The sequence below is a fragment of the Cricetulus griseus genome, chromosome 4 (genome assembly GCF_003668045.3).
Source record: "Cricetulus griseus strain 17A/GY chromosome 4, alternate assembly CriGri-PICRH-1.0, whole genome shotgun sequence".
NCBI classification, from domain to species: Eukaryota; Metazoa; Chordata; class Mammalia; order Rodentia; family Cricetidae; genus Cricetulus; species Cricetulus griseus.
The window spans coordinates 218,431,369-218,458,589 of NC_048597.1; the positions used below are offsets into that span (position 1 = coordinate 218,431,369).

Genomic DNA, 27,221 nt, shown 5'->3' on the forward strand with positions numbered 1-27,221 from the left:
TTTTGATCAACAGAGTTCCCATTTTTACTGTGCACACTCTTATTAAACTATTATAAAAACTACTTTACAATATGTAGTTTTATAATTTGGCTTTCTAGTAATGTATATGGGGACTAGAGAGATGGCTCAGCAGTTAAGAGCACTGACTGCTTTTCCAGGATCCAGGTTCAATTCCCAGCAGACACATGGCAGCTCACAGCTGTCTGCAACTCCAGTTCCAGGACACCCAACACCCTCACCCAGATATGTATGCAGGCAAAACACCAATGCACATAAAATAAAATTAAAATCAAAAGCAGAATGTGGCCATGTGGTATAGTTTTAGGCTGGTGGCCTAGCTCACACAGCTTTTAGGCTGCTCTTAGCACACACAATGCTTTGACGGCCAGCACAGGCAGAACGGGGTGGAGCTGTGCAGAGGTAAGGCCTGGTTAGTGTTTTGAGGGGAGTGTCAGGGATCACTATGACTATTACTTTCAAATGAATGACAAGTGATCACCTTTGCTAGGGCACTGGCATTGAATTCATATGACACCTACACTTTCATTTCTAGAAAAAGGCAAATGCCAGCTAGCATGAAAGTGGTCGGCACAGACGGAGCTTGTCCTGGAGTCCTGGATGCTGGCAGATCCTGGTCCATCACATGACCATCTGAAAGGCAGAGATGCTTGGTCATCATAGGAAACCCCTCCAACCTCCCCGCTGCCTCCACTGCCAGAACACAGGTCTAGCTTCAAGATCCAGAACTCTGCTGGGGCCTAACTGGATGAGGACAGTGTGCCCACAAGATCAGCAGTGCTAACTATGACTCTGGCTCCCCCAAGAGTTTTCATCCAAAGTTGCTGCAGACCAACTGTTAATTGGCTCTTCCCTGGATACTTTCTAGTCCAGTGTTGGTGCAGACCTTGGTTAGGTTCTGGTAAGGGGACAGCACATCTCAGGCCCCAAATTCCAAGAAGAAAATATAGTTCCCATTCATCCAATCACTCTACCCTCATTTGCTAATAATATAAACACAACCCCCAAAACGCAATGGTAAAGACACAGATCCTATACTGGGGGACAGTAGGGTTTCATCTTGTATCAGATGAAGGTACACCTTCATTTACTTTATGAACTGCACACATTCAATTATAAGAGTCCAAATGTGAGTCACTCAGGAAAACCCAGCCAAATGGGGTGGGGACCACACGGGCTCCTCTGCTCTCTCCTATGTTCTGACCCTCTTGCTATTGTCTCCTTCAGATCTATAAGACGAAGGGTGCTGTGACCAGCCACCACAGATCCTTAGGGTGCAGAAAAAGCAGTTATGGAGGCTCACAATTTTAAACCCCAGCATTGGGAGTGGAGGACAGAAACAGGCATCAGATCTCTGTGAGTTCCAGGTCAGCCAGGGTTACATGGTGAGACCTTGTCTCATAAATGTGTTCAGGACACCAGTGGGGTGGAAGTGCTGGTAGACCTGAGACTGGTAGGACATTCCTGTAATCTCAGCACTGTGGAGGCTGAGGCATGAGGACTGATGGGAGTTTGAGGCCAACTTAGACTATATAGTGAGTCCTAAGCCAGCCTGGGCTACAGAATAGGATGAAAACAAAATAAAACAAGCAAACAAAAAATCAAAACAGCCAATCCAAACCCACACCAGTGCACAGGAAGGATTAGCTGTAGCAGTGGGTTCTAACTGAATGGCCGTCCTGGGGTCTGCTGGGATCTTCTGCCCAAAAGTAGACCCAGCAAGCACTTCTTGATGCAAAGTGTCAAACTCTTGTGTTCACTGTGTCCAGCAGAAGCTTGCTGGTTATCAGTGTCAAGTAAACTTGAAGGAACTCTGCAGGCAGTGTGTCAGTACGGGTTGAGGGAGTGTCCCTCACCAAGGACCCCACATCTGAGGGCTCTCCTAAAGATCCATTGTATCAGGGACCGCACACCCACAGCTCTGTATCTGAGCAAGCATTCCCCCTCAAAGCATATGCCTCAGGAACATCCACCAGTGTCCTTACGTCTGAGGGAATGTCCAACAACACCCCATGACCCATGCCTGAGGGAGCACCCCCAAGGATCCATATCTAAGAGAACACTACCTAAGGTAGCATCCACCCTGTGTCACTATGTCACCACATCTAAAGAAACATTTCCCAGGGACATCACATCTAAGGGACCACTCCCTAAGGACCTAATGTCCGAGGAGCACCCATCAAGGATCCCTAGGTTCTACACCCTCTGGAGCCCTTATGCTATTTTATAAGTAGAGTTCCCTGGCTGGCAGGTCCTGTCAGACCTGGAAGAAAGTTCTGGAAGAACAGGAGGAGGAAAGTTCTGGAAGACCGTGAGGCAGAAAGAGAGTCCCTCCGGCATCTAAGGGAACCTACAGGACTAAAGAAGGAACAGCTGCTTACCACAGCCAGGTAAAAAGGTCTGAGGAAAACAGTGGAGCTGGCCATGCCAACACCTGCACAGGGAACACTTCTTGGGCAGCCAGTTACCGTGGAGGACAGACCCACAGTGCCTGAGAAAGACGAGACAACACAGTCAGGAAATTCCTCAGTCCCTTCCCTCCCCACCACCCAGTCCTGTTCCCTCCAACAGCTTACTCTTTTCGTACGTCACGTTCACAGTTGCGTCCATAGAAAGAAGGTGGACAGGCACAGAAGGACCCCAGGATGCAGGTCCCTCCATTCAGGCAGCAGGTTTTGTTAAGCAACTTACCTGAAACGTAAAAGAAGTCATGGGGCAGGTGGAGGACGGATGAGCCATAAGCATAGGTTCTCTAGCACTCCAGCCTCCGTCTCCATAGAGTATTCTGAAGAGCCCACAGCACAAGACTACTTTTTAGGGAAGTCATTTCCATGTGCAGACCAGTTATGGTTACCAGTCCCCAGCACAAAGTAGCATTAGGAAAAACTGGATTTCAGATGTGACACAGCACGCCCGTCTCACTCACCTCTATACCCCAAGCTAGTACAATGAACCCAGTCACTAGTATAACACACCCACTTTCTTAGGTTGGTGCTAAAGTTACTTTAGAGATGTGTCAAGGGCCAGGACAGAGATGAATTAAGTCAAGCAAGTCTTACTGTTCTGTATCCCCACGGAAGGCACCAACTTGAAAGACTGAGAATGTACTGCAGGTCCTTCTGGGTTGCGAAGGCTGTTATCTCTGATGGCCAGGTCTCTCGGAGACAGAATAGTCACCTCATGGTGGTCCAACCCTGTGTTATGTATTTCAAGTCACATAAAATATTGTTAGTATTGCAGGGCGGTGGTGGTGCATGCCTTTAATCCCAGCACTCGGGAGGCAGAAGCAGGCAGATCTTTGTGATTTCGAGACCAGCCTGGTCTACAAGAGCTAGCTCCAGGACAGCCTCCAAAGCCACAGAGAAACCCTATCTTGAAAAAACCAATATATACATATATATATTATATATTAGTATATTAGTATTGTTAGTGTTCATAAGAAGCAGCCCCCCTCAAAAAAACAAAGCAAAAGTCCCACCCCCCCACCCAAGTTTGGTGGCACACACCTGTGATCTCAGCACTCAGGAGGAGGAAGGGTACTGAATTAGATGCCAGCCTGAGGCCCTATCCCAAACACCGGAAGCTGAGGGTGTAGCTCAACGGCAGTGTACTTACTATGTATAATGCTTAATCTCAGCACAGAGGAGGTGGGGATGGAGTGGAGTTATCTAGGAGTATTTCCAGTAGGTGCAAAGCCCAGGGCCATATCCCCAGCACCATGTGAACAACAAAAAAGTTGGTGCTCAAAAGGAAAAAGTAATCCAGCCAGGTTCAGTTGTAAACTGAGGTAGAGGCAGGAGAATCAGGAGATCAAGGTCAACCTTGGCTCTATTGTGAGTACCTTGGCAACCTAGGCTACAAGGTCTTTACCCCCAAACAAAAAACAAATGTGTTTATGGATGTGTACAAAACTCGCTGGGTGTGGTGGTGGCTCTGGGATTGTTAGAGGCAGGAGAAGCAGGAGTCCCGGGACAGTCTGGGCTCAGTGACACCCAGTCTCAAATCCTGAACCCCAGCTGTGCAGAGGTGAAGACCTTCACCTTTAATCCTAGCTCTCAAGAGGGAGGGGCAGGCAGGTCTCCATGTGTTCAAAGCCAGCCTAGTCTACAGAGTGAGTTCCGGGACAGCCAGGAAAATTCAAAGAAACCCTGTCTTGAAGCTCCCTACCCCCCAAAAATACTTTGAACCCCAAGAGAAAGGAGAAAACTCTCACCAGCAATGAGTCCAAATTCAAATGCACCCGAAATGACCAGAAGTAAAACCAGACTAGGAAAAGGAAATTGGACATCAGTTAGCGAGACAAAGCGTGTAAAACTGGGGCTCCCATCAGAAGACCACAGGTCACTAAGGAGCATCACTTTCTTCTGTTAGTAGAGCCTCCAGTAAGAAAACTGGAACAGAAATTCCTTTTTTTTAAAAAAAAAATTCTGTTTTGCATAAACTGCATATTTTCCATGCAATTTACAAATATGAATTTTAAGATGGCTGTGTGTGCTGGGCTGGGATAGAGCACTTGCCTAGCATGTGCAGATCCTGGTTTGATTCCCCAGCACCATCAGAAAAAACAAAACAAAACAAAACCTGTCCTGTCATTTAAAATGTTCCAAGTTTAATTTGTTTGTTATTTTTTATTTTAAAGATTGGATTTATTTATTATGTATACAGTCTTCTGCCTGCAGGCCAGCAGAGGGCACTGGATCTCATTCAAGGTGGTTGTGAACCACCATGTGGTTGCTGGGAATTGAACTCAGGACCTCTGGAATAACAGTCAGTGCTCTTAACCACTAAGCCATCTCTCCAGCCCTGTTTGTTATTCTTAATAGTTTCTTAAAGTACCGAATACCTCTACCATTAACTTTTTCAGGCAATCTTAACTCGGCTGCAATACTAGTATTATTTATGCAAGAGAAAGAAAGTGTTATTTCTTTGGCAAGAGCTGTTAACATGAGCTTTACAACCTGAGTTGGATGCCCAGGACCCACACAGGGACCTGACTCCTGACCTACACACACACACATACACACACACACACACACACACACACACGAATGTTAAAAAAAAAAAAAACTGAATATTTTAAAAAGTCAATGGCAAAGCATGCAACTAACTATAAAGTGCCAGGATGTTCAGGAAAAGCAGCGACGCTATTGGCAGCATTTTAAGGTTCAAATAAGACAAAAATCAGAAGGGCAGAACACGATTTTCTGAAGTTGCAATCTCCAGCAATCAAAAATTCAGTTAGCCGGGCGTTGGTGACGCACGCCTTTAATCCCAGCACTCGGGAGGCAGAGGCAGGCGGATCGCTGTGAGTTCGAGGCCAGCCTGATCTCCAGAGCGAGTGCCAGGATAGGCTCCAAAGCCACACAGAGAAACCCTGTCATGAAAAAAAAAAAAAATTCAAAGTTAGCTCATACCTGGACGAGAAGTGCTCCATCTTCCACGGCTCGTAAAAATGTTGCAGAAAAATACAAGGAAAACAATATTAAGAAATGGCTTTAATTCATAAGGTCATTCACCAAACACCCAAAGGTTAATTTCCGGAAGTGAAAAATAGCAAATTAAAAAATAAAGACTCCAGATGAGAAATGCGCCTCTCCGGGAGGACAGTCCACAGCCAAGGTCTGCAAGCAGACTGGGGGGATGGGGCCTCTCCCGCCAATAGAAGGTGTTGACCTTGAGAAAGGACGTCCCAGGGATCTTCCTTCCTTCACTAGAAACCCTTGGGGTGGCGGGGAGGACCCTCAGGTGGGCGGGGAGACGGAGCCCCACGCCCATTACTAGGCCCCGGCCTTGCAAGGCCAAGGGGTGGACTTGGCTATCCAGCAGTGTCTGGTTAGGTACAGGTTTCTTTTCTCTTGAAAAAGGGGTCACAGAGAGTTATTCTACCAAGGCAGTTCAAATACGAAAATCGTTTTAATTAGGAACGTCTAAACACCATGTATAAATATGTAGGCATTTGATACTTCATTATAAGATTTTAGATCTGAATTTGCTTTCATCTTTTTGCTAAAGAGCCGCGTGGTTGCCGGCTGCTGGGGAAGCTTGGGTGGGTGGCTAGGAAGATGCGCTGGCGACCGGCGAAGACTTGTTTGCGTAAGGAGCAAGGTCAAGGTCGGGAGGGATTAAGTGTGCTTGAGTCTGCAAGCAGCTCCGGAATTGCCGGCGACCCGGGAGCCTGCGGGTGGGCGCGGGGACCAGCGGGACCAGAAGGTGAAAGCTGTGGCTCCACAAGGACTTTTATAGGTCGCTTGGTTCTTCCGTGCCCAAACATGCCCAATATGCTAAGTGGATGAGTTGCAGTTTACTAGCCTCTCTCTGTCTCGATGTGGGGATCGGGAGGGCCTCGCCTCCGGTCTGGGGTTGTGCCTCCCTCCATTGCTAGATGCTGGGCAGGTCTGGCCCGACTCGAGGAAAACATACGACCCCGCGTGATACTCCCTTTGCTGAAGGCGCTATAGCGGAGCATAGACGTTGGCGGCCACCTCCCTGTTTCAGAGAAAGGGATTGAGGCTACTATTCTTAGGAGATGCTTCAGAGTCCCAGGAGGCCAGCCTTTCAGCCAAGGACCTGTGCCATCAGAAACTCTGCCTCCTGCGGACACTTGGGGCAGAGGAGTCACATGTGTGTGACCCAAGTGGAATGCCACAGGTAAAGGGCTCCAATACTTAACTATTTGCCTTGGAATACAAAGTCTGTCCATTTTATTTTAGTATTTTAGATTTATTCTCATGCTCGATATGAGCAGTCAGGTATTAGGAACTGGGGCAAGCACACTATTGTCTGTCAGTCACAAAAGCAGGACATGTAAGAGGTGGAGGCAGGAGGTTTGAAGTAAGAGGACAGCCAGGTCTTCAGAGTGAGTTTAAGGCTAGTCTGTGCTACAGGTAAGATACTGCTTTTTGTTTGTTCTAACCTTTCTTTTAAGAAAGGGTCTCACTCAAGCTCAGGCTAGCCTGGAGCTCTCAGTTACCTTCCCACCTCTGTTTCCCCAAATTCTGGGATTACAGGCAACAAGTACCATCAAGCTCAGCTAAACTAAGAGATGGCTCAGCAGTTAAGAGCATGGGCTGCTCTTACAGAGGACCTGGGCTCAATTCCCAGCACCCACATGGCAGCTCACAACTGTCTGTAACTCCAGTTCCAGAAGATCTGGCACCTTCTCACAGACATACATTCAGGCAAAACATCAATGCATGTAAAAATAAATCTTTAAAAGAAATATAAAACTCAAAAGCAACAACCCTCCCCCCTTTTGCTGTAGGCCTCTATGGTGATTTACTGCCTTCCTAGTCCTCAGTACATTCACACCGGCCAGCAACCAAGACAGTGGGCGGGCCTGGCTAATTCTGTCCACGCCCAGTCTCTCAACCCCCACCCCCACCCCTCAAAAGGGCCTCCAGCCTCTTTTCCAGTTCCCGAAAGTCTGTTGGCATCTGTTATTTCCCTGCAGGCCCCGGCTCCTTCATTAACAAGCTAATGGCTGTTTTCACTGAGAACTTGACAAACAGAACAGACAGATTCCTGCATACAGACTGGAAGGGTGCAAGTGTGAAGAGGAATGGCAGGCGATTAAGAGGGGGACACCATTGCTTCTGTGTGGTTTATGTTCCTTCTCCACCTGTGTAGACATACCAAGAATTATCACTGGTCCCGGCAGGACACGTTTCTACTGTGTCTTCCTTTGCCTGCATAACTTGGGGACTCTTGAGGGCGTATTCTGGTAAAAAACCGAGCACTAAAATGGCTTGCTTAATTCATGCATGCTTCCAAAATGTTTGTTCCACAATCCCACCCATGTCCCTTTTCTTTCTCCTTTTACTGCAAAACCGTGTGTAAAGAGCCCCTCTTTCTGGACCCTGAAGATTTTGCTGATGTGAATTTTGTTGTTTGGATTTGCATATCTCACTGTGTTGCTGGGTGTTTGTATTTTGCTCCCTATGACCTGGTGGTTGGTGGTTCTTACAGTGCCCTTGAACTGGCTTCTTTGGGCACAGCCTGAATGTCATTTGCTCTGGGAATTCCTTCTTGGCACCCGTTCTCTTTATCCCCGGCTTCCAGCTGGGGCCACTGCCCCGCCCCAGAGTTTATTTTGCTGTAAACTGCTTATTTTCATGTCTTTCACCCCTTTACCCCGGGTTTCCACCTAGGAGGTCTACAGCCTGGCGTTCCAGAACTCTGAGCAACCCTGATAGCAGTGTCTCCCTAAGCCAATTAGGAAATCTTCCTCCATGGGCCACCCTGTGGTCTACAGAAGAATTAAGTCTAGGCCCTATTTTCTGAAATAGGAGTTAGAGCAAGAGCTTTGAGAGACAAGCCAGGAAGACAATATTTCCCCCTGAACCCGATCCTGGAGAAATAACAAAGCACATTGCTTTCCTCCAAAAATGAAGAAAAGAAACCCCAGTCTTGCTGTTATTATTGATATGACGGGTACCTTATTCTAAAGTTTGCCCTGCATAAGACAAGATGATTTGGTGCAGTTCCTGGGAACTGTGTCAGAGGAGGGGTAGTTTCATTTACACTTTTAGGGTGTGTGTGTGGGGGGGGCATGTGTGATTTTTTATAATTCTATTTATTTATTTGTTTATTGTGTGTGTGTATGCACGTGTGATATTTTACAATCCAATCCTATTTATTTTTGGTGTGTGCATCTATGTGTGTGTGCGTGCACACGTCTGGCACGTGTGTGAAATCAGGGGACTTGGTTCTCTCCTTCCACAATGCAGGTGCCCCAGATAAAACTTGGGTCCATCCATCGGGCTGTTATGCCAGCAAGCCCCTTTCCCCACTGAGTCAGTCTCCTTACCTGCTCTGCTCCAGCTTTCTCCAACTCTTTTGCATAAATCTTTCTTCTGCCAATCAAATTGATTAGCTACTCACTAGCCAGCCACTTGGGCTATGCATTGCGCAGTGGGGCAGGCCATGCTTCCTTTCCCCATTCTGTTTTTTTTTTTTAATATTTTATTTATTTATTATGTATACAACATTCTGCTTCCATGTGTATCTGCACACCAGAAGAGGGCACCAGATCTCATAACAGATGGTTGTGAGCCACCATGTGGTTGCTGGGAATTGAACTCAGGACCTCTGGAAGACCAGTCAGTGCTCTTAACGTCTGAGCAATCTCTCCAGCCCCCCCCCTTCCCCATTCTAGATAAGACAAGCCAAATACCATTCTAGTTGCATTCCCAAACTCCTGGGTGAGGAGAAAGGACAGTTCTGGCTTGACCATTCACCCACACTATCAAAGTTAATTGGCCTCCACATACAAGCGGCAGACAGGCCCCTGGGAGACAATCAATCTGGAAGGCAAACTGGGCTGCAATTGATTTTCACAAGATTTAGAGGACATCATTTAAAAAAATATTTATTTTATGTATGTGAGCGGCCTGTCTTATCTTCAAGCACACCAAAAAGAGAGCATCAGATCCCATTATAGTTGGCTGTGAGCCACTATGTGGGTGCTGGGAATTGAACTCAGGATGCCTGGAAGAGCATCCAGTGCTCATAACTGCTGAGCCATCTCCCCAACCCCTAGAGGATGTCATTTAAGAGTGAGTCTTAGGTGGGTTTATATTTGATGGCTTACAAGTATATGTCATAGCTCTCAGGGATTTGAATGGATGAGATGCAAATGAAAGGCAGGGAGCTGGGAACAGGCCCAATCCGCCATCACCCAATCCGCCATCAGAAGTAGAGTTAAAAGTCTGTCCTGGTCAGTGAGCAGATCTCCTTTGTGCAAATGATTCAGGTATGCTCACATATATCTTCTCCTGTTAAAAGTCAGTTGAGCCAGACTTCTGACTTAATGGAAATGAAGTGGGGATTGTTTTAAGTCATTGAGTTTGTAAGACTTTATAGCTAGCTGGGCGGTGGTGGCACATACCTTTAGTCCCAGCACTAGGGAGACACAGAGAGGCAGGGAGATCTCTGTGAGGTCAAAACCAGCCTGGTCTACAGGAGCTAGTTCCAGGACAGTCTCCAAAGCCACAGAGAAACCCTGTCTCGAAAAACAAAAAACAAAAACAAACAAAAAAACCTTTATAACTTAGCAATGTAGAACTAATGTAACATCATCATTTTAAAAATGATTATTATTACAGTGCTAGGGATTGAACTCAGGACCTCTTACATGCTAGGCTAGCACTCTGTCACTGAGGTAGACCTCTAGCCTTTGCAAACATTTCAAATTAAAACTTTTTAAATTTTTATTTATTTTTATTTTATGTGTATGGGTGTTTTGCCTATATGTCTGCACCACAGGTATGCCTGGTGCCCAAGGAAGCCAGAAGAGGACATTGGGACCCCAAAACTGGAGTTACAGATGGTTGTGAGCTACTATATAGGTGTTGGGGATTGTACCCAGTCCTCTGCAGAAGCAAGAAGTTCTCTTAAGTGCTGAGCCAAGTCTTCATCCCTCCATCTTGTTTTTTGAGATGGGGCCTCTCACTGAACCCGGAGCACACTGATTTTCGTAGACTGGAGGGCCAAAGAGCTTTAGGGATCTCAGCCTCTGTCCTGCCCACTGCCCCAGAGGTGAGGTTACAAGCCACTCCTGACTTTTATGTCATTGTTGAGAATCAAATTCAAGTCTTCATGGTTTCAGGCAAGCCCTTTACTCTGTGAGTTCTCTTTCTTGCCCCCTAAACTTAAAGAAAAAAATCAAAACATTAAAATCTATGTTCTATTTATAAATATTTATAAAAATTTATAAATATTGTACATGTCTTAATTCAAGCACTGGGGAGGCAGAGGGAGGCAGATCTCTGTGAATTTGAGGCCAGCCTGGTCTATAAAGCTAGTTCCAGGACATGTAAGGCTGTTACACAGAGTAGCCCTGTTCCAAAAAAGCACAGCCACATTCACACCCACACTCACTTAGGGGTTTCAGTTAAACACCTTCATAGACACTCCCCAGAAGAGTGCTTCCTAAATCTAGTTCAGCTGACAATGAACATTAAACATTCAGTGCTCAATAGCTGTGGCTTCTGGGTTGCAAGTTTCTAACATCATCCAGGAGTGTGGCTGGTGGCCTATGAGGACTACCATCACCTATTCAGGAGTGTGGCTGATGACCTATGAGGACCACCATCATCCAGGAGTGTGGCTGATGACCTATGAGGACCACCATCACCCAGGAGTGTGGCTGATGACCTATGAGGACCACCATTAGCCCAAGGTGCTATCCCTGGATTTTTAGTCTGCAGATGTGAAGCAACAAGCCAGGAGCCCTTGCCACTTGTGACCACAGCAGTGGGAACTATTTAATGTTGGTCATTGAAATGGAAGGCAACGTTTATAACAAGCTTCATTCTTGTGCAATACATAAAGGGCGGGAAATCAGATGAGTGACATCAGGGTTTTCCTGGAAGGAAGCTTTGGGTGCATGTGACTCACGTTCCAGTAAGAGCCACAGTCTCAGCTGACCTGAGTAGACCTGAGTGAAGGTGTCGGTTATCTGGGTGTGCTTGTGGTAGAACCCCTTTGGAAAGGAGGCAAGTGTGCTTGTATCCTCACAGAGAAGCAGAAGCGTGGTCTGTGGATGATGTTTCATCAGAGTCTTTGAACCAAGCTCGGCCTGAATGGATAAAAGCAGTGGTTCTCAACCTCCCTGATGCTGCTACCCTGTAATACAGCTCCTTGTGTGTGGTGACCCCAACCATAAAGTTATTTCCTTACTACTTCACCGTTGTAATTTTGCTAGTGTTACGAACTGTAATGTAAACATCTGTGTTTTCCAATGGTGTTAGGTGACTCTGTGAAAGGGTCATCTGACTCACCAAAGGGGTCAGGACCACAGGTTGAGAACCACAGCCTTAAAAGGTGCTGTTCTCTTGGCCCCCCGCTAGAACTACTCACAAGGAAACTGTCTATCAGTATATATGCTGGGCTGTTTGTGGTTTCCAGGGCATTGGGGAAGTGAGTATCACAGGGCACAAGCCTACCTGGTGTGTGTGTGTGTGTGTGTGTGTGTGTGTGTGTGTGTGTGTGTGTGTGTGTTTGCATCCACAGGGTCTTTTGTCACCCAGGCTGGCCTCAAACTTCCCAAATAGCTTAGGATGACCCTGAACCTCTGCCTTTTCTGTTTCTACCTCCTGAGAGTGGGGAATCACAGGTGTGCACTGCTTTTGGATATGCCTAGCCAGAGATGCAGAGATGCAGCAATCTGTTCAAATGAATTACCACCAATTCCTTCCACAAGTGTAAACACATTCTGTGTTTTCAAGTACATCCTGGCTGCTGTGTGTCAGAGGCAACCTCAAAACACGTGAAACATTGACCCTAGGACCCTGCCCGGGAGTTAAGACCAGTGAGGAGCTGTCTTGGCTACTACTGCACCAGACTGTGCTAAGTCCTGCTTCTCACCATGTGGTCACGGGCCAGCAATGTTGGCATCAGGTAAGGTTATTAAAGATATGGCTATCTGGCTTCGAAGTTGAGCAAGATCCTGGCAGCTCAGGTGTAAAGGTTGGCAGATAAGACAGGACACTCAGTAGTAAATCTCAGTTGATGACATTTTTTTTTGTGTGTGTGTGTGTGTGTGTAAGTGTATTTTCAAAGTAGTATAATTACTGTAATGTTAGGGATTGGATCTAAGGCCTCAAGCATTCCCAGCAATAAACTGAGATTAAAGGGCATGAGACTCCACACTCAGCATTCAGGGTTTTTTTTTTTTTTTTTTCTTTCAAATTTTGAGACAGTATCTCAAATAGACTAGGCTGGCCTTGAACTCCACAAGTAGGTGAGGATGACCCTAAACGTCTGATCTTCCTGCACCGACCTCCCGAATACTGGGATTACACGTGTGGATCACCTTGTCTATTATTTGAGGAATATGGGATGGGGTATTAGTTGTCTTAGGTTGACCTTGAACTAAGCCTAGATGAAGATGACCTTGACCTCGTAATTATGGGTAAACTTCAAGACTTCAGATTCAGACCAAGGTGTGCGAGGTGCTCTTGCTGTTATAATGGGTTAGATTCCTGGGAGGACACTGTAATTCCTTTACTCGTTGTGTGTCATTCCAGTGTCTGCCATCAGTAAAACTACTTTCCCAGGTAGCAAACGTTTAAGGATACAACGAACAAGCAAGCAAACAGACAACACACACACACACACACACACACACACACACACACACACACACACACACACACACTTCAGCGAATTGCTTCAAACATTGCAAAAAAAAAAAAAAAAGCTTACATAACCTTGATCCCTCCTATGGGTGTTCTAATCATGTCTCCTGCTTGGCTCCTAGCCACAGAGTACTGAGACCCCAGAACGCTTTCCCCTCAGCACCGTTTTTGTTCTACACCCATGGCTTTCCTAGCTGGAAAGCGCCAGCCCTCTGTTGGAGGCGTTGGGGGGGAGTGGGGGGGGGATTCTGCCTCCCGGGCCCCTTCAATAAGCCTGCTAGGCCCGGGTGCCAAGCCCTCCCCGGCCAGATCTGTTTTGTCTCTTGCTAGGCTGAGTCACATAGAATAGATAGATAATCAGCACATGTCCTCCAGATCATATTATCCGCTTACAAATATAGCCTGTTAGCGCACAGGCACGGTAGTCCTTCCGCTGGTGGTGTTGCTCTGCGGGTGTAAACAGCATCGAAAGCGGATTTACAGCGTGGCAGCCGCGGCCGGCCGGAGACTGCCAGCACCCCCGGCACCGGGAAGGTGAGTGGCGGGTGGTCTCGGCCCCAGCGGCAGAAGGGTGTGAGCTTAGCGGGTGTGAGCGCCCGTCCTGCGACTGCGCAGGAGCCGAGTGGGCATCGCGGCGGCTTGGGGGGGGGGACCCGCCACCGCGCCTGCGTTGTGGCTCTGGCTGTTTACGGCTTCACCTGGTGCGCGGCGAGCACGGAGAGGACCAGGCTTTGAAGCGTCCTTAGTTCAAGAACCACAATTGAGTGGGGCGTCAGGGAGCTCGTGGGGTGCACGGGTGCTCTCAGGTGGGCAGCTGTCGGGACAGGGTCCTCAGGAATCCTCCTGGTTCTTTCGAGGGGACCACCCAGGTGCCCAAGACTGAGTTCCAAAGTGCTGTCCAGGGGGCGATAAATCATTTCTGTTTGTGCCCTCTCCTTGGAAAATATGCTTGACGTCTAACAAGGAGGGAGGGTGGGCGAGTGGTCTTTCCTAAAGCTTCGCGCGCCCCCTGGTGTGGGTGGGGCAGGGGTTGGGGCAAGGGAGGCAAAGTGATTGGCAACCCGAAAGAGAATTAATTGTCCAGGTCTGTAAGCAGCCCAGGTGAGGCGGCTTCTCGGCTGGACCGTCTCCAGGGCCTGGGGCGGCCTCCAGTCACCGGTCCCATGGAAGTGGCTAACCGAGTCGAGTTGGGAAAAGCCCCTTAATGCCCACGGACCTCTGTTGTGTCAGTTGGTTGCTTGTTTTCAAACAGGGTCTCATGTACCCAGGGTGGGGAAGGAACCTAGGGTTTCCTGCATGCTAAGAACGCTAACTGAGCCACACCTTGGTTTTCACCTCTTGTTTATATCTTACATTTAGTTGATGACCAATGGCCTGTCTCCATTTCTTTTCTTTGGTTAATTGGCACCACCACCCTCCCAAGCCTTACGGGGTGACAGGTCCCATCCTAAGCGCACTTGATCCAGTGATTACAGGGTGCTCTCTCACCATGCCTGGGAGCCGGGTGCTGCGGCTGTATGTTGTCCACATGAAAATTCAGCGGCTCTGTCCTCAGGGATATGTGAGCAGTAAGCCAGGAGGCAGCATTCCAGCCTGGGCCATCTGACTCAGGCCCTGTCCTCTTAATCCTTTCTATGCCCTTTGTCTCCTGACTTGAGCTTGTAGTTTAACAAATTACCCTAACAATAATCAAATGTCCCAAGGGAAACTCAGACCAGGCAGCATAAAAAGTAATTAAGTTTAGAACTCAACTGAGATGCAGCGGTGGCGATTCTGACCTTACTTTAAACTTTACCGCCCCCCCCCCGCCCCGTTCTATTGGAAAACTCATTCTGTTTTCCAGCTATGGAGTATAGCTCCCCTCCCCCGCACCTTGGCGTCCTGAGCAGTTCCTATTGGAGGGAGCTGGACTGACGAGAGAGCATCTTCCCATACAGGATACCTAGAAGGAGCCCTTGGAAGGCTGGGAACTTGGCTCTTCAGGAGTTAGGGCAGGAAGAGCAGGTGGGATGTTATGAGAGTTGTTAGGGGCCGAACTTGGGCCCCAGAACAAGCTAGGCTCAGCTGGTGTCCTTGATAGGCTGGTACAGAGCAGAAAACCCGATGTATTCAGTGTGGCCATATTGGAAATAGAACAAGGAGTCTCTGAGGCACTCCCCTCCCAGGCCCATCTTCACAGCCCTGACGTGAGGTTGGAGTGGAAAGAAAAGCTAAGAGGTATTGCACAGCTATGCTGTCCTGGTCATGTGATCCTGCCCATCACCTAGGCTCCAATGTCTACTGCAACATGATCTGACACGTTGTCAGAACTGTGTGAAATCTTCTGAGATACAAGTTCCTCCTTTTTGAGATACAAAAAAAGGTGGGGCCAGATCTTAGCCTTCTCTTTCTCCCAGCATTATCGGGAGAAATCCCAAATTTAGGGAGAGGGCCAACTGTCTCAGTAGATGACAGTCAAAGGTAAGAGGCACAAGTATCTCTTTAGGATATCTTCATTGCAGCCAGATGGTCACAGGGAGCCAGGTACCTGCTGTCCCCGGCACCTACTTTCCCTCTCCTTCCTTTGCTCCTGCCTCTCTCTGTACCCACAAAGGGAGGATCAGCATGGGAGATTTTGTTGGGTCTCCTCCAAGCTCCTCCAGATATTTCCCATGATGCTCTGAGCTGTTAGCTTGGTGCCCACTCCATACCTCCAGCCCCCCTAAGCCCTTGACAGCCCAGTTTATCAGTTGACAGGGGGGAGGACTAGGTGACCTGAATGTTCCCTTCCTCTCCCCTGGCATATAACTTCTGAGTGGAGACCAGAGCTCTGGTGCCAGGGGACACATTTTTCCAGTCATGCCCTCTGGCTCTGGGGAGCCAATGCTATTGTAAAGCGATTCTGATATTAACTGGGTTTGGGTGGACATGGAAAGTTTGTCACCTAACCCTGCATTGATGGTTGTGTTCCCTGTCACTCCCAACAACGCTCCCACCCCAGCTTGCCAGTTGTCCACACCCCCAGGGGGCTTCTCTTGTGGCTCCATGGCATTCTGTTCAGCCTCAGACTTAGATTCCCTGATTCAAGTGCTGAGCCGAAATACATCCCAGCATGCAGGAGGTCTGGTATTCTCCCTGACAGCCTGGGGATGGACATCCCCAGGTGTGGTAGGGACATCATTCTTTTCATTTTCTGGCTTCCATGGGCACTACAAGCCTATGGTGCACAGATGTAGATACAGGCAAAACACTCACACACAAAAAAGTAATAAAGCCTGAAAATCTGACCTGTTGGTACAGCCCTGTTCTGCACCTCCACCCCAGGAAGCTCCTCCCAGCTTCTCATGCTGTAGATGCAGTGAGCTTTACTTGGGTACTTTGGTTGACTTTTAAAAAGTTTTCATTTTAATTTAAGATACTGTTTATTATTGTTTTTGCTGTGTGTGTGTGTGTGTGTGTGTGTGTGTGTGTGTGTGTGTACAGGTCACACGTGTGCCATGCCATGAGTTTGAAGGTCAGAGGACAAGTTTTGGGGAGTTGGTGTTGCACCATGGACTCTTGGGGTGGGAGAATATAAAAAGGGTTTTACATTGCTCTACTTTTTAATGGCTTTTTGTCCCCAAAAGTGAGTTTCTATTTCTTGAAATGCAGATCGTTTCTCCTTGTCTTTGTAGCATCTCCCTGTACCCATCATACAAGAAACAGTGGTGACTGAGGTGCCCACCCTTACCCCAGCCAATTGACAATTCAGTTATTTTCATAGAGGAATTGCACTTCTAAGTTCAGTTCCCAGTTCCCATATCAGGTGACTCAACCGTCTGTAACTCTGGCTCCAGGGCAATCCAAAGCCTCTGGGCTCCTTGGGTACTAACACATACCTACACACCTGTGTATGCATGCGTGCAGGCACAAAAGGATTTCTTCAACTTTATTTTATGTACACTGATGTGAAGGTATCAGATCCCCTGAAACTGAAGTAACACCCAGCTGTGAGCTGCCATGTGGGTGCTGGAACTGAGCCTGTGTCCTCTGGAAGAGCAGCCAGTGCTCTTAACCACTGAGCCATCTTTCCAGCCCCATATACACTTTTATTTATTTATTTTGAGACAGGGTTTCTCTGTGAAGCCCTGGCTCTCACTTTGTAGGCCAGGCTGGCCTCGAACTCAGTGAGCCTGCCTCTGCCTCCTGAGTGCTGGGATTAAAGGTGTGTGCCACCAGGCTTGACTTGTGTGCATGTGTTTCACAAACCCAGTCTATGTGCATATGAAGCTGACATATGTATTTTTTTTTTTTATAGGTAACTTTATGCTGCTTCCCAAATGGGACACAAAGTGGTCGTGTTTGACATTTCTGTTGTCAGAGCCTTGTGGGAAACTCGTGTCAAGAAGCACAAAGCATGGCAGAAGAAGGAGGCAGAAAGGCTGGAGAAGAGTGCACTGGAGAAGTACATTTTGGTGCCTTGTTCCAGCGTGGTGGGCGTGGGGATTCAGGCAGGGTGCTGGCTGCCGGGGGGGGGGGGGGGAGGGCGCCCTTCATTGGGATCTCTAGCTGTCAGGGCCACTTTCCTCCATAGACATCACAAGCTGTGTGCTCCTGCACTCCATTCCTTTAACAGAGACACCTGAAGTTGTGGGGAATTACATATTGTCCAGACACTTTCCTAGACACAAGAAGGACAGAGATGGTGCAAAAATCCCTTTACACTCAACACCACAGAGGCCACTTGCGGCCCTGTCCTTCACTGAACTCACTCACCACCCAGTGCTCACTCCCATGCATTCCAGCTTTTACCTGTTGAGCTGAATTCTAGGTAAGATCCATTTTGTTTATCTACTTGAATTGAAAGGATGCGGTCCAACCCTCAGAAACTTACGAAATGTGAGCGAAAGAGTTCTGCACAAAAACTGAGTTGAGGGTCTGGAGAGATGGCTCAGCAGTTAAGAACACTCGCTGCTCTTGCAGAGGACCAGGGTTTGACTCACAGCTATCTATAGTTCCAGCTCAAGGGTATATGATGATGGCCTCTGGCTTCTGTGGGCACTACACACATCTGGTGCACATACAGCAGACACACACACACACACACACACACACACACACACACACACACACACCACCGCCCAGCTGTTTGTTAGCTTTAAGTTAGCAACAAAAGGTGTAAAGTGTGAATCAGCCAATTAATCAATTTATCTATAATCAATTTTTTAAAAAAATATTTTTTATTTTATGTGCATTGGTGTTTTGCCTGCATGTATGTCTGTATGGTGTGAGGGTGTTAGATTTTGGAGTTACAGACAGTTGTGAGCTGCCATGTGGGTGCTGAGAATTGAACTCAGGTCCTCTGGAAGTGCAATCAAACAGTGCTCTTAACCACTGAGCCATCTCTTCAGCCCTCTGAAGATTTATTTTTAAGAATTTAGTATATGCGCTCATGTGCATTCCTGCCACTGTACACTCATGGAGGTCAGAAGACAACTTGCAAGAGTCATTTCTCCCCTGGGGGTTCTGGGGGCGCAAATGCATGTCATTAGGCTTGGCAGTAAGTGTCTTCATGACTGAATTATTTTATCAGCTCCACTTGTTTTCAAACCAAAACAGGGTCTGAGTAACCCAGGGTGGTTTTGAACTCCTTGCATAACAAGAATGAGCTTGAACTTTTTTTGTTGTTGTTTTGTTTTGTTTTGTTTTGCTTTTGAGACAGGGTCTTTCTTTCTTTCTTGCTTTCTTTCTTCTTTTTGGTTTTTTGAGACAGGGTTTCTCTGTGTAGACCTACTTGTCTTAGAACCAGCTCTTGTAGACCAGGCTGGTCTTGAACTCATAGAAATCCAACTGCCTCTGCCTCCCGAGTACTGGGACTAAAGGCATGCACCACTATTGCCCCGTGAGATGGAGTTTTTCTATATAACAGCTCTGGCTGTCCTGGAACTTACTTTGTAGACCAGTCTGGCCTCAATTCACAGGGATCCACCTGCCTCTGCCTCCCAAGTCCTGGGGCTAAAGGCATGCACCACCACCACCTGGCTGAACTTGAACTTCTGTTTGTCCTGCTGGTACCTCCTGGTGCTGGGATTACAGGCTATAATTATATCTGTTTGTAATTTGTGATAGAGGGAGATATAGGGTTTAAGTGCTATCTTCGTACTTTGTTGCCTGGATCTGCTTTCTGATTTGGTTTCAGAAGCAAGAAAAGCTGAGGCAGGGGGATGTCTCAGCAGGAAGAGGCCCTTACAGCTGTATCTGTGGATCTGAGTTTGGTCCCTGGGACCTGCATGATGGAGGAGAGAAATGACACCTTTAGGATGTCCTCTCGCCCAACGGTGTTTCAGAGACTGGCCTTGAACTCCTGGTCCTTCCGCTCCCACCTGTCAGATGCTAGAACACCCGGCCTTTGCCAGCACCCGGAGCCTTGCTGGGTACCTTTCCCCAGAGTGTTTCTTCCTGTGATTGCAACCTTTGGAGCCGGGTTATTTATTTAAAGTGTTCCTGATCCCTCAGTCTAATGCCAAGCACAGAACCTCCACAATACCTAATGTGGTTTCTTGCCAGCAAAACTTTGCAGCAGAAGGTGATATTTACAGATCAAGACAGCACATGCAAAACTGTATAGTGAGTTCAAGGCCAGACTGGACTATAGGAGACTCTGCCTTAACAACACAAAAAAGAGATGGTGACACTTGCAGATAGAGCTGGGGAGCCAGCTATCTACAGGAATGTGGGGATGTGGAGACAAAGGCAGACAGGACATCGTACAGTTCTGAAAGACACCACACTTAAGTAAATATGTAGGTCATTTTGGTAGGAGTTTAACCAAAGATGTCATCTAACTCAGCTCATATTTTTTAGTTGTGATATTTAGTGATTCACAGAAGGGTCTCAGATTTCCCAGCGTCCCTGGCAGTAGGAAAGAAAGGTCAGGACAGGCCCTAGGTAGCCAACACTGGGAAACCAGGTTCCAGTGAAGTGGACAACCAGGCCTGCTTATTTTCCCTAGGAAATAACTGGTCTTCTGCTTCCTGTCTTAGGATAAAGGAGGAGTGGGACTTTGTGGCTGAGTGCAGGAGGAAGGGTGTACCCCAGGCGCAGTACTGCAAGAATGGCTTTGTAGACACCAACTCAAGGATCCTGGACAAGATAGAGAGGAATTCAGTCGCCAGGCAGAGTTCATGGGTCAAGGACAGAGGCAAACAGAGCAATCCATTTGTGTTTGAACTCTCAGGGGCACAGTGGAAGGTAAGTCAAGTGTCTGTCTGTCTGTAATAAGTGGGCACTCAGGGGTGTGTTAAAGCTGAGATTGAGCCAAATGAATGCTCTGGTCTGTAGAGAGCTTTCCAGTGGGTGTGAAAAAGCCCATCCTCTACTCTCAGCTGGGTCCTCCTGTCCTTTTGTTGTTTGAGACAGGGTCCAATGTAGCCCAGGCTGGTCTTGAACTTGCTGTATCACCGAGGATGGCTTCAGTCTGACCTTCTGGATCCTCCTGCCTCTGTCTCCCAAGTGCAGGGATTTCAGGTATGCACTGCACGCCCAGTCTCAGAGGTCATCTTTTTGAAGCCGTGTGACCTGAAGCAGTAGCTTGCTTCATTTGTATGCATCTTAAACATGTTATTTTTTTTAAGTGCTGGGGATTGAGTCCATGGCTTCATGCATGTGAAGAGAGCCCTGGGCTGTGGTGAGAATTAACTAAGTGAATATTCTGTGAGCTATGGTTCTCTCAGAATGAAATTATTTCACAAAGCCTCCTTGCTATTTTTCTTTTCCATCTCCATCATTTAGATTGGTAGGCATACAGATAGTGTCTGTTTACAGAACTCAGGTCATCAGGCTTGGTTGCAAGCTCTTGTACCCAGTGAGCCATCTTGCTGGCTTGAGTGTGTGTGTGTGTGTGTGAGTGTGTGTGTGACAGAGAGAGAGAGAGAGAGAGAGAGAGAGAGAGAGAGAGAGAGAGAGAGAGAAGCAGAGAGACACAGAGACTCAGAGAGACACAGAGAGAGAAAAGTCAACCTTGGGTGTCTTCCTCAGTTGCTCTTCACCTCATTTTTTGAGATAGGATTTCTCACTTTTAGTTAGAACTTGCCCATTGGGCCAGGTTGGCAAACCAGTGAGGCCTCTGGGATTTATCCACCATCGCTACCTTTCCGAGGCTGGGATTAAAGATGTGAGCCACCACACCTGACATTAAAGTGGGTTCTAGGGAGCAAACTCAGGTCCCCAAGCTTGGGAGGCAAGCCTTTCCCCAACTGAGCCATCTTCCCAGCCTCTAGCGTTCTTTCAAATAGACCTTGGTGATAATGCCCACTTTACCTATCTCACAGTCTTTGATGAAGCAGTACCCGAGTGTAAGGCCATCCATTGGTTAAAGGCTTGGCCACACACAGCAGCAGTGATCATGAGGCCAGTTACAAGCTCAGAACCGCCACTCTCCCTACAGTGCTGCAGCACACATTGCTGATGGAGTGGACACTGTGCTCTCTTTCATGATGCTGGGGACCCCGTTCTCTCTCTCTTTAGTGCCAAGTACCACCCACATAGCAGAGGCTTGATGGTTTGGATTTCTTCAGCAGGACAAATTGCCACCTGGAAGTCTTAAGCAACTTCCCACACCATTATGATCTCATGCCAGCGCACTTGAGCTGGGGAGGCTGTGGCTGTCACTGTCCTCTTCATCATTCCTTCAGAAGCCAAAGCCAGGGATACAGTGCAGCTGGAAGAAGGGGGGAGCTGCACACTGCCTGTCTTTCCAAAGCTCTTTCCTCTATTATAGACTCATAAATATAAACCACTCGAGGGATTGGTATGGAAAACACTAGTTATTTACCAAGTATTTCCAAAAGCAAATATAGAGTAAGAGAAATAGAGCATAAATGTCTAAAGCAATCAGGTGGGCCCAGCTTGCACCCTGAGGGCCACAAGCACCCTGGGATAGCTATAGAAGCAGACCAACAATACATAATCATAAGCTTATTTAAGATATGGGAATTTCTTTTGCAGATTTTAAAACTGCGATTTGTCCAGTTCTCCAGAGTGAACTTTGTAGATGCCAATGTCTGGCATGATGTCCAAGTTTGTACATGCCAGAATGGAATATATAGGGCAGATTTTATGTTTAGACATGTTAGATGTGTGCTGTTGAAAAATACTGTGAAACGGGTCATCTGTGTTAGCTAGGATTTGTGTGTGTGTGTGTGTGTGTGTGTGTGTGTGTGTATGTATGTGTGTGTGTATGTGTGTGTGTGTATGTATGTGTGTGTGTGGGTATATGTGTGTGTGTGTGTATGTGTGTGTGTATGTATGTGTGTATGTATGTGTATGTGTGTGTGTGTGTGTGTGTGTGTGTGTGTGTGTGTGTGTGTATCTGTGTGTGTGTGCCCTGCTTAATCAGTCTTCCCCCTATTCTGATAAGCATATACATTAAATAGTATAGTTAGTCATATTTGGAGATAGGCTCTTGATAAGTTGTGCAGGCTGACCTTGAACTTATGATACTTCTACCTCATCCTCCCAAACAGGCACCACTAGGCCTGGCTAGCATTTTATTTTATTATCACAAATCTAAAATGAGGCTGATCTGCTGTTGTGACATTAATGACAATCACCACTGGTGTCTGCAGGAACGGCCCCGATGCTCTCACATGCCGTTTATGTTTTGACTAAATCCTTGGTCTGGTGAGGCTCAGCAAACACTGAGGAAGTGCCTCTAACTGACTGATGCTGTCCCTTCTGTCTCAGGAGCTGCCTGATTCGCTGAAAGAGCAGACACACCTCAAAGAATGGCACATTCACAGCACCCTGATCCAGACCATTCCTGCATACATTGAGCTGTTTCAAGCCATGAGAATTCTGGATTTGCCGGAAAACCAAATCACGTGTCTTCCAGCTGAAATTGGTAGGTTACTCCCAGGAATCTTCAGCCCTTGTCTGTGGTGAGCAGGCAGGTATAGGGCTGGGGCAAACACCCCGTATCCTCCTCCTACTGCTCCTGGATGTCCCTCAGCCGTTTCTGTGTCCCAGAGCCACTGGGACATGAACTGCCATGATCTGCCATGGTGTCTTAGCGTTGACAGAAATTTCACAGTTGGCCTGGAAACCTCAAGTCATGTGAGTGGGCAGCACTTTCAGAATTTTCTGAGCCAGGCACCAGTGGTGCACGTCTTTAATCCCAGCACTCAGGAGGAAGAGGAAGGTGGATCTCTGTGAGTTCGAGACCAGCCTGGTCTACAGAGCTAGTTCCAGGACAGCCAGGGCTACACAGAGAACCCCTGTCTCAGAAAACAAAACAATCCCAAAAAACAAAAGCAACAACAAAAACTCCTCTGTTAGGATAAATCTTTCTGCCAAAAGCTGCCTGAGCCTCACCGCCACATGTGAGCTTTATGCCAGCTGCCTGCCCGAGTTAGGCCCAAATAAATACACAGAAACTTGTATTAGGTACAATGCTGCTTGGCCAATGTCTAGGATTCTCATCTGTTAGCTCAGTCTTAATTATCACAAATCTATATATTTTATAAGACTTATCTTATCGGACGCCTCCTTGACGGTGGATCACATTGTGCCGCTGGAGCAGGAGCCGAGGGGAAAGGGGCCCTTCCTGTTTCTCCTTCGCTTAAATATGAGTCTCCTTGCTATGTCACTTCCTGCCTGGATCAGCACTTCTCTACTACATTTCCCAGAATCCTCTTTGACTCCTAGTCCCGTCTACTTGCTGTCTCATTGGCCAAACAGTATTTTATTTAACAATGAAAAAGATAAACATACACAGAAGTACTTCCCCCATCACTCCTCCCTACAAGACTCCCCTTGGAAGAGAGGAGAAGAGCAGCAATCGAGGGCAACTTGGGAGGCCCCTGTATGAGTTGGGGCAATCACCAGACAACCCATTTTTCTTTTCTTTTTTAAAAAAGACTTTGCTTATTTATTATGTATGCACTGTTCTGTCTGCATGTTTGCCTGCACGTCAGAAGAGGGAAGGGGGCACCAGATCTCATTACAGATGGTTGTGAGCCACCATGTGGTGGCTGGGAATTGAACTTGGAACCTCTGGAAGAGCAACCAGTGCTCTTAAGCCCTGAGCCATCTTTCCACAGCCCTGACAATCTATTTTTCTATTTCCTTATCTGCAGCTTGGAGATCATTGTATACTTGATTCATTTAGTTGTTATGAGACTGGTAAATTTTATTTACTGTCTCATTTATAAAATGACAGGAGATATGAAGATTGAGTGACTATTCTGCAAAAGTAAACCATCATTTTTGGTTTACTAATTTAAAATTAGTTTAAGAATGACAAAGTATTCAGTTCCTTAGAATGTGTAAGATGTGATTTTTGGAGTATTATTATATATTTATTTTATTTTATTTTTTGTTTTTTGAGACAGGATTTCTCTTATCTTATCGGTAGCTTTGTAGACCAGGCTGGCCTCGAACTCACAGAGAGATCCGCCTGCCTCTGCCTCCTGAGTGCTGGGATTAAAGGCATGCGCCACCAACACTCGGCTTATTATGGTACTAGTTTTTAGTTTGGAGCTGGTTGTATATATTTTCAAGCAAGAGTCAGAACTAAGTGGCTGGAGAGATGACTCCGCAGCTAAGAATGTTTGCTGCTCTTGCAGGGGACCCAGATTTGATTCCCAGCACCCACATGGCAGCTCACAACTGCCTGTAACTCCAGTTCCAGGGGATCTCATGTCTTCTCACCACAGAGATCTCCTGCATGCTTGTGGTACACATACATACATATGCAAATAAATATTAAAAAAGAATAAGAACTAGAATACAGTATTTTTCAATCATTCTGATAGTTTCCCATTCTCCTGGATGTGTTCCCATCTCACCGGAGAAAGTCACTTCTATATAGTCTTTGGGAAGCATGACATACTATAGTTGAAAGAATGCAGATATAAAGGATGAATGATATATTCCATGCAGTCTGCAAACAGTCTGTTCCCTTTAGTTATTTATCATGCATCTAGAACTTAGTGCATTTTTCTGTATCTAGCTCATGCCTGGTAGAGCCCACCAGCAAGCATCAGCAGTTTCTGCTATCCTAGGAGCTGCTCTGATCTTACAGTCAAGGCCTGTGATGCAACTCATCCTGGGGTTTGCACACTGTGGATGCCTGGATACAGAAGACAAATCCCCTGCACAGATCCTGCAGAAATGTTTCTTACAGCCTCTTGTATGTGAACACTTGGTCTCCTGGTAGTGGTGTTATTTGGGAGCCACGGAACCTCTAGGGGGGCGGAGCCTTGCTGGGGGAAGGGCTTTGAAGGTTCAGAGCCTTGTTCTACTTTCTCTGCTTGCTGCAGTGAATGGACACACAGTTGGTCAGTTTCCTGCTTTTGCTTCCATGGCATGCCTTTTCTGCCATCATGGACTCTTCCTTTGGAACCATAAACCAAGATTTTTTTCCTCTTTCAATTTTTAAACATTTTATTTATGTATATTGATGTTTTGCCTGTTTGTGTGACTGTGCACCATGGGCACGCAGTGCCCAAAGAGTCCAGAAGAGGGTGTTGGATCCCCTGGAAATGGAGTTACAGTTGGTTATTAGCTGCCCTGTGCCTGCTGAGAGTTGAACCCAGGTCCTCTGGAAGAGCAGCCAGTGCTCTTAACCACAGAGCAGTCTCTGCAGCCCCAAACTATCTTCTTTAAGTTGCTTTTGTTCATACTTTACTAGAGCAACAGAAAAGTGGCCAATGTGCACATTAACCGTAGTGTTAAACCAACCAACAAAACCCATAAAACTGCAGCAGTACCAACAGTGAAATGCTGACTGCAGACTGAGGTGCATAAGATTAACAGAACTTTAATAGAGAATGCCCATTATGCAAACACAAAATTATGTTTTATGTCTGAATGCCTTTTTTCCCTCTTCTCCCTTTGAATTGCTTTTGAGGCAAGGCCCTTTATGTAGAACCCTGTGACCTTCCTGCCTGTGTGTTTCAAGTGCTAGATTGCTGGCGCCCACTGCCATCCCTGTCATTAGGTGAAGGTTTCACCCCTGAGATTTGTTTCTGTTCTGTTTGTCTGTTTTGTTTTTGAGAAAGCGTCTCACTGTGTAGCCCTAGCTGGCCTGGAACTCACTGTGTAGACCTGGCTGGCCTAGAACTCACTGTGTAGACCTGGCTGTCCTGGAACTCACTGTGTAGCCCCAGCTGTCCTGGAACTCACAGAGATCTGCCTTTCTCTGGCTTCTGAACACTGAGATTAAAGGCCTGTGCCACTGCCACCAGGCCCAGCTTGTGTCTGTTCTAAAAAGACTTGGAAGGACCTACTCAACGGAGGTTAACTTTTTGTTTGGCCAGGTCGCTTGAAGAACCTGAAAGAACTCAATGTGAGTTTCAACCATCTGAGGAGTATTCCCCCGGAGCTGGGAGACTGTGAGAATCTAGAGAGACTGGACTGCTCTGGGAATCTGGACCTGATGGAGCTCCCCTTTGAAGTAAGGCACAAAGCCCTCTGCCCTATGACTTACTTTAACTTAGGACATGGAGTGCACTATACTGCGAGAAACCTTTACTGAAACCTCTAGGCTGTTTTTTTTTTTAATTTATTTATTTATTATGTATACAACATTCTGCTTCCATGTATATCTGCACACCAGAAGAGGGCACCAGATCTCATAATGGATGGTTGTGAGCCACCATGTGGTTGCTGGGAATTGAACTCAGGACCTCTGGAAGAGCAGTCGGTGCTCTTAACCTCTGAGTCATCTCTCCAGTCCTCTAGGCTATTTTTCTTTCTTCTTTTTTAATTGCTAGGTTGTTCTCAGGCTTTACATGAAAATATAAGAGTTGCCAAGCAGCTTTGATGTAGGACAAAACCCGAGAGCCTACATTATGCAGTTTCAAAGCTTACTATAGTGTTACTGCATTGAATTAACATAGAGACAGACTCACAGAAAAATGGGACAGAATTGAGATTTCAGAGACAAATCTCTATAATATATGCATATGTTTACCTATATATTATAATTTTATTTTGAGATAGTCTTGCAGTGTAGTCCTGGCTGGCCTGAAACTTGCTCTGTATACTGGGTTGGCCCTAAACGCACATAGATCTTCTGGTCTCTGCCGCCGGAGTTCTGGGATT

The 27,221-nt window shown here is 46.9% G+C and overlaps 2 protein-coding genes across 2 annotated transcripts in view; one reads left to right on the forward strand and one right to left on the reverse strand.

The window, feature by feature from the left end:
• On the reverse strand, positions 1 to 23,698 carry Tdgf1 (teratocarcinoma-derived growth factor 1). The gene is made up of 7 exons (XM_027414713.2): positions 23,646 to 23,698; positions 5,433 to 5,464; positions 4,232 to 4,284; positions 3,078 to 3,212; positions 2,595 to 2,709; positions 2,400 to 2,509; positions 1 to 651 (listed from the first exon to the last, which is right to left on the reverse strand). Exons 2-7 carry the CDS (start codon positions 5,450 to 5,452, stop codon positions 536 to 538), a joined length of 549 nt encoding a protein of 182 aa, XP_027270514.1. The 5' UTR covers positions 5,453 to 5,464; positions 23,646 to 23,698; the 3' UTR covers positions 1 to 535.
• Positions 17,327 to 27,221, forward strand: part of Lrrc2 (leucine rich repeat containing 2) — a 19,801-nt gene continuing 9,906 nt past the window's right edge. The window contains exons 1-4 of the mRNA XM_035444012.1: positions 17,327 to 17,580; positions 20,159 to 20,366; positions 22,860 to 23,016; positions 26,435 to 26,571. Coding sequence (XP_035299903.1) covers positions 17,456 to 17,580; positions 20,159 to 20,366; positions 22,860 to 23,016; positions 26,435 to 26,571 — 627 coding nt within the window. The 5' untranslated portion in view covers positions 17,327 to 17,455. The remainder of the gene's footprint in view (positions 17,581 to 20,158; positions 20,367 to 22,859; positions 23,017 to 26,434; positions 26,572 to 27,221) is intronic.

Coding starts and splice junctions, on each gene's coding strand:
- Tdgf1 (XM_027414713.2), bottom strand. CDS start 5,452: ATGGAGCACTTCTCGTCCAG. Junction 2,710..3,077: donor TTCCGTGGGGATACAGAACA/GTAAGACTTGCT, acceptor TTTACGTTTCAG/GTAAGTTGCTTAACAAAACC. Junction 652..2,399: donor GACCTTTTTACCTGGCTGTG/GTAAGCAGCTGT, acceptor TCTGCCTTTCAG/ATGGTCATGTGATGGACCAG.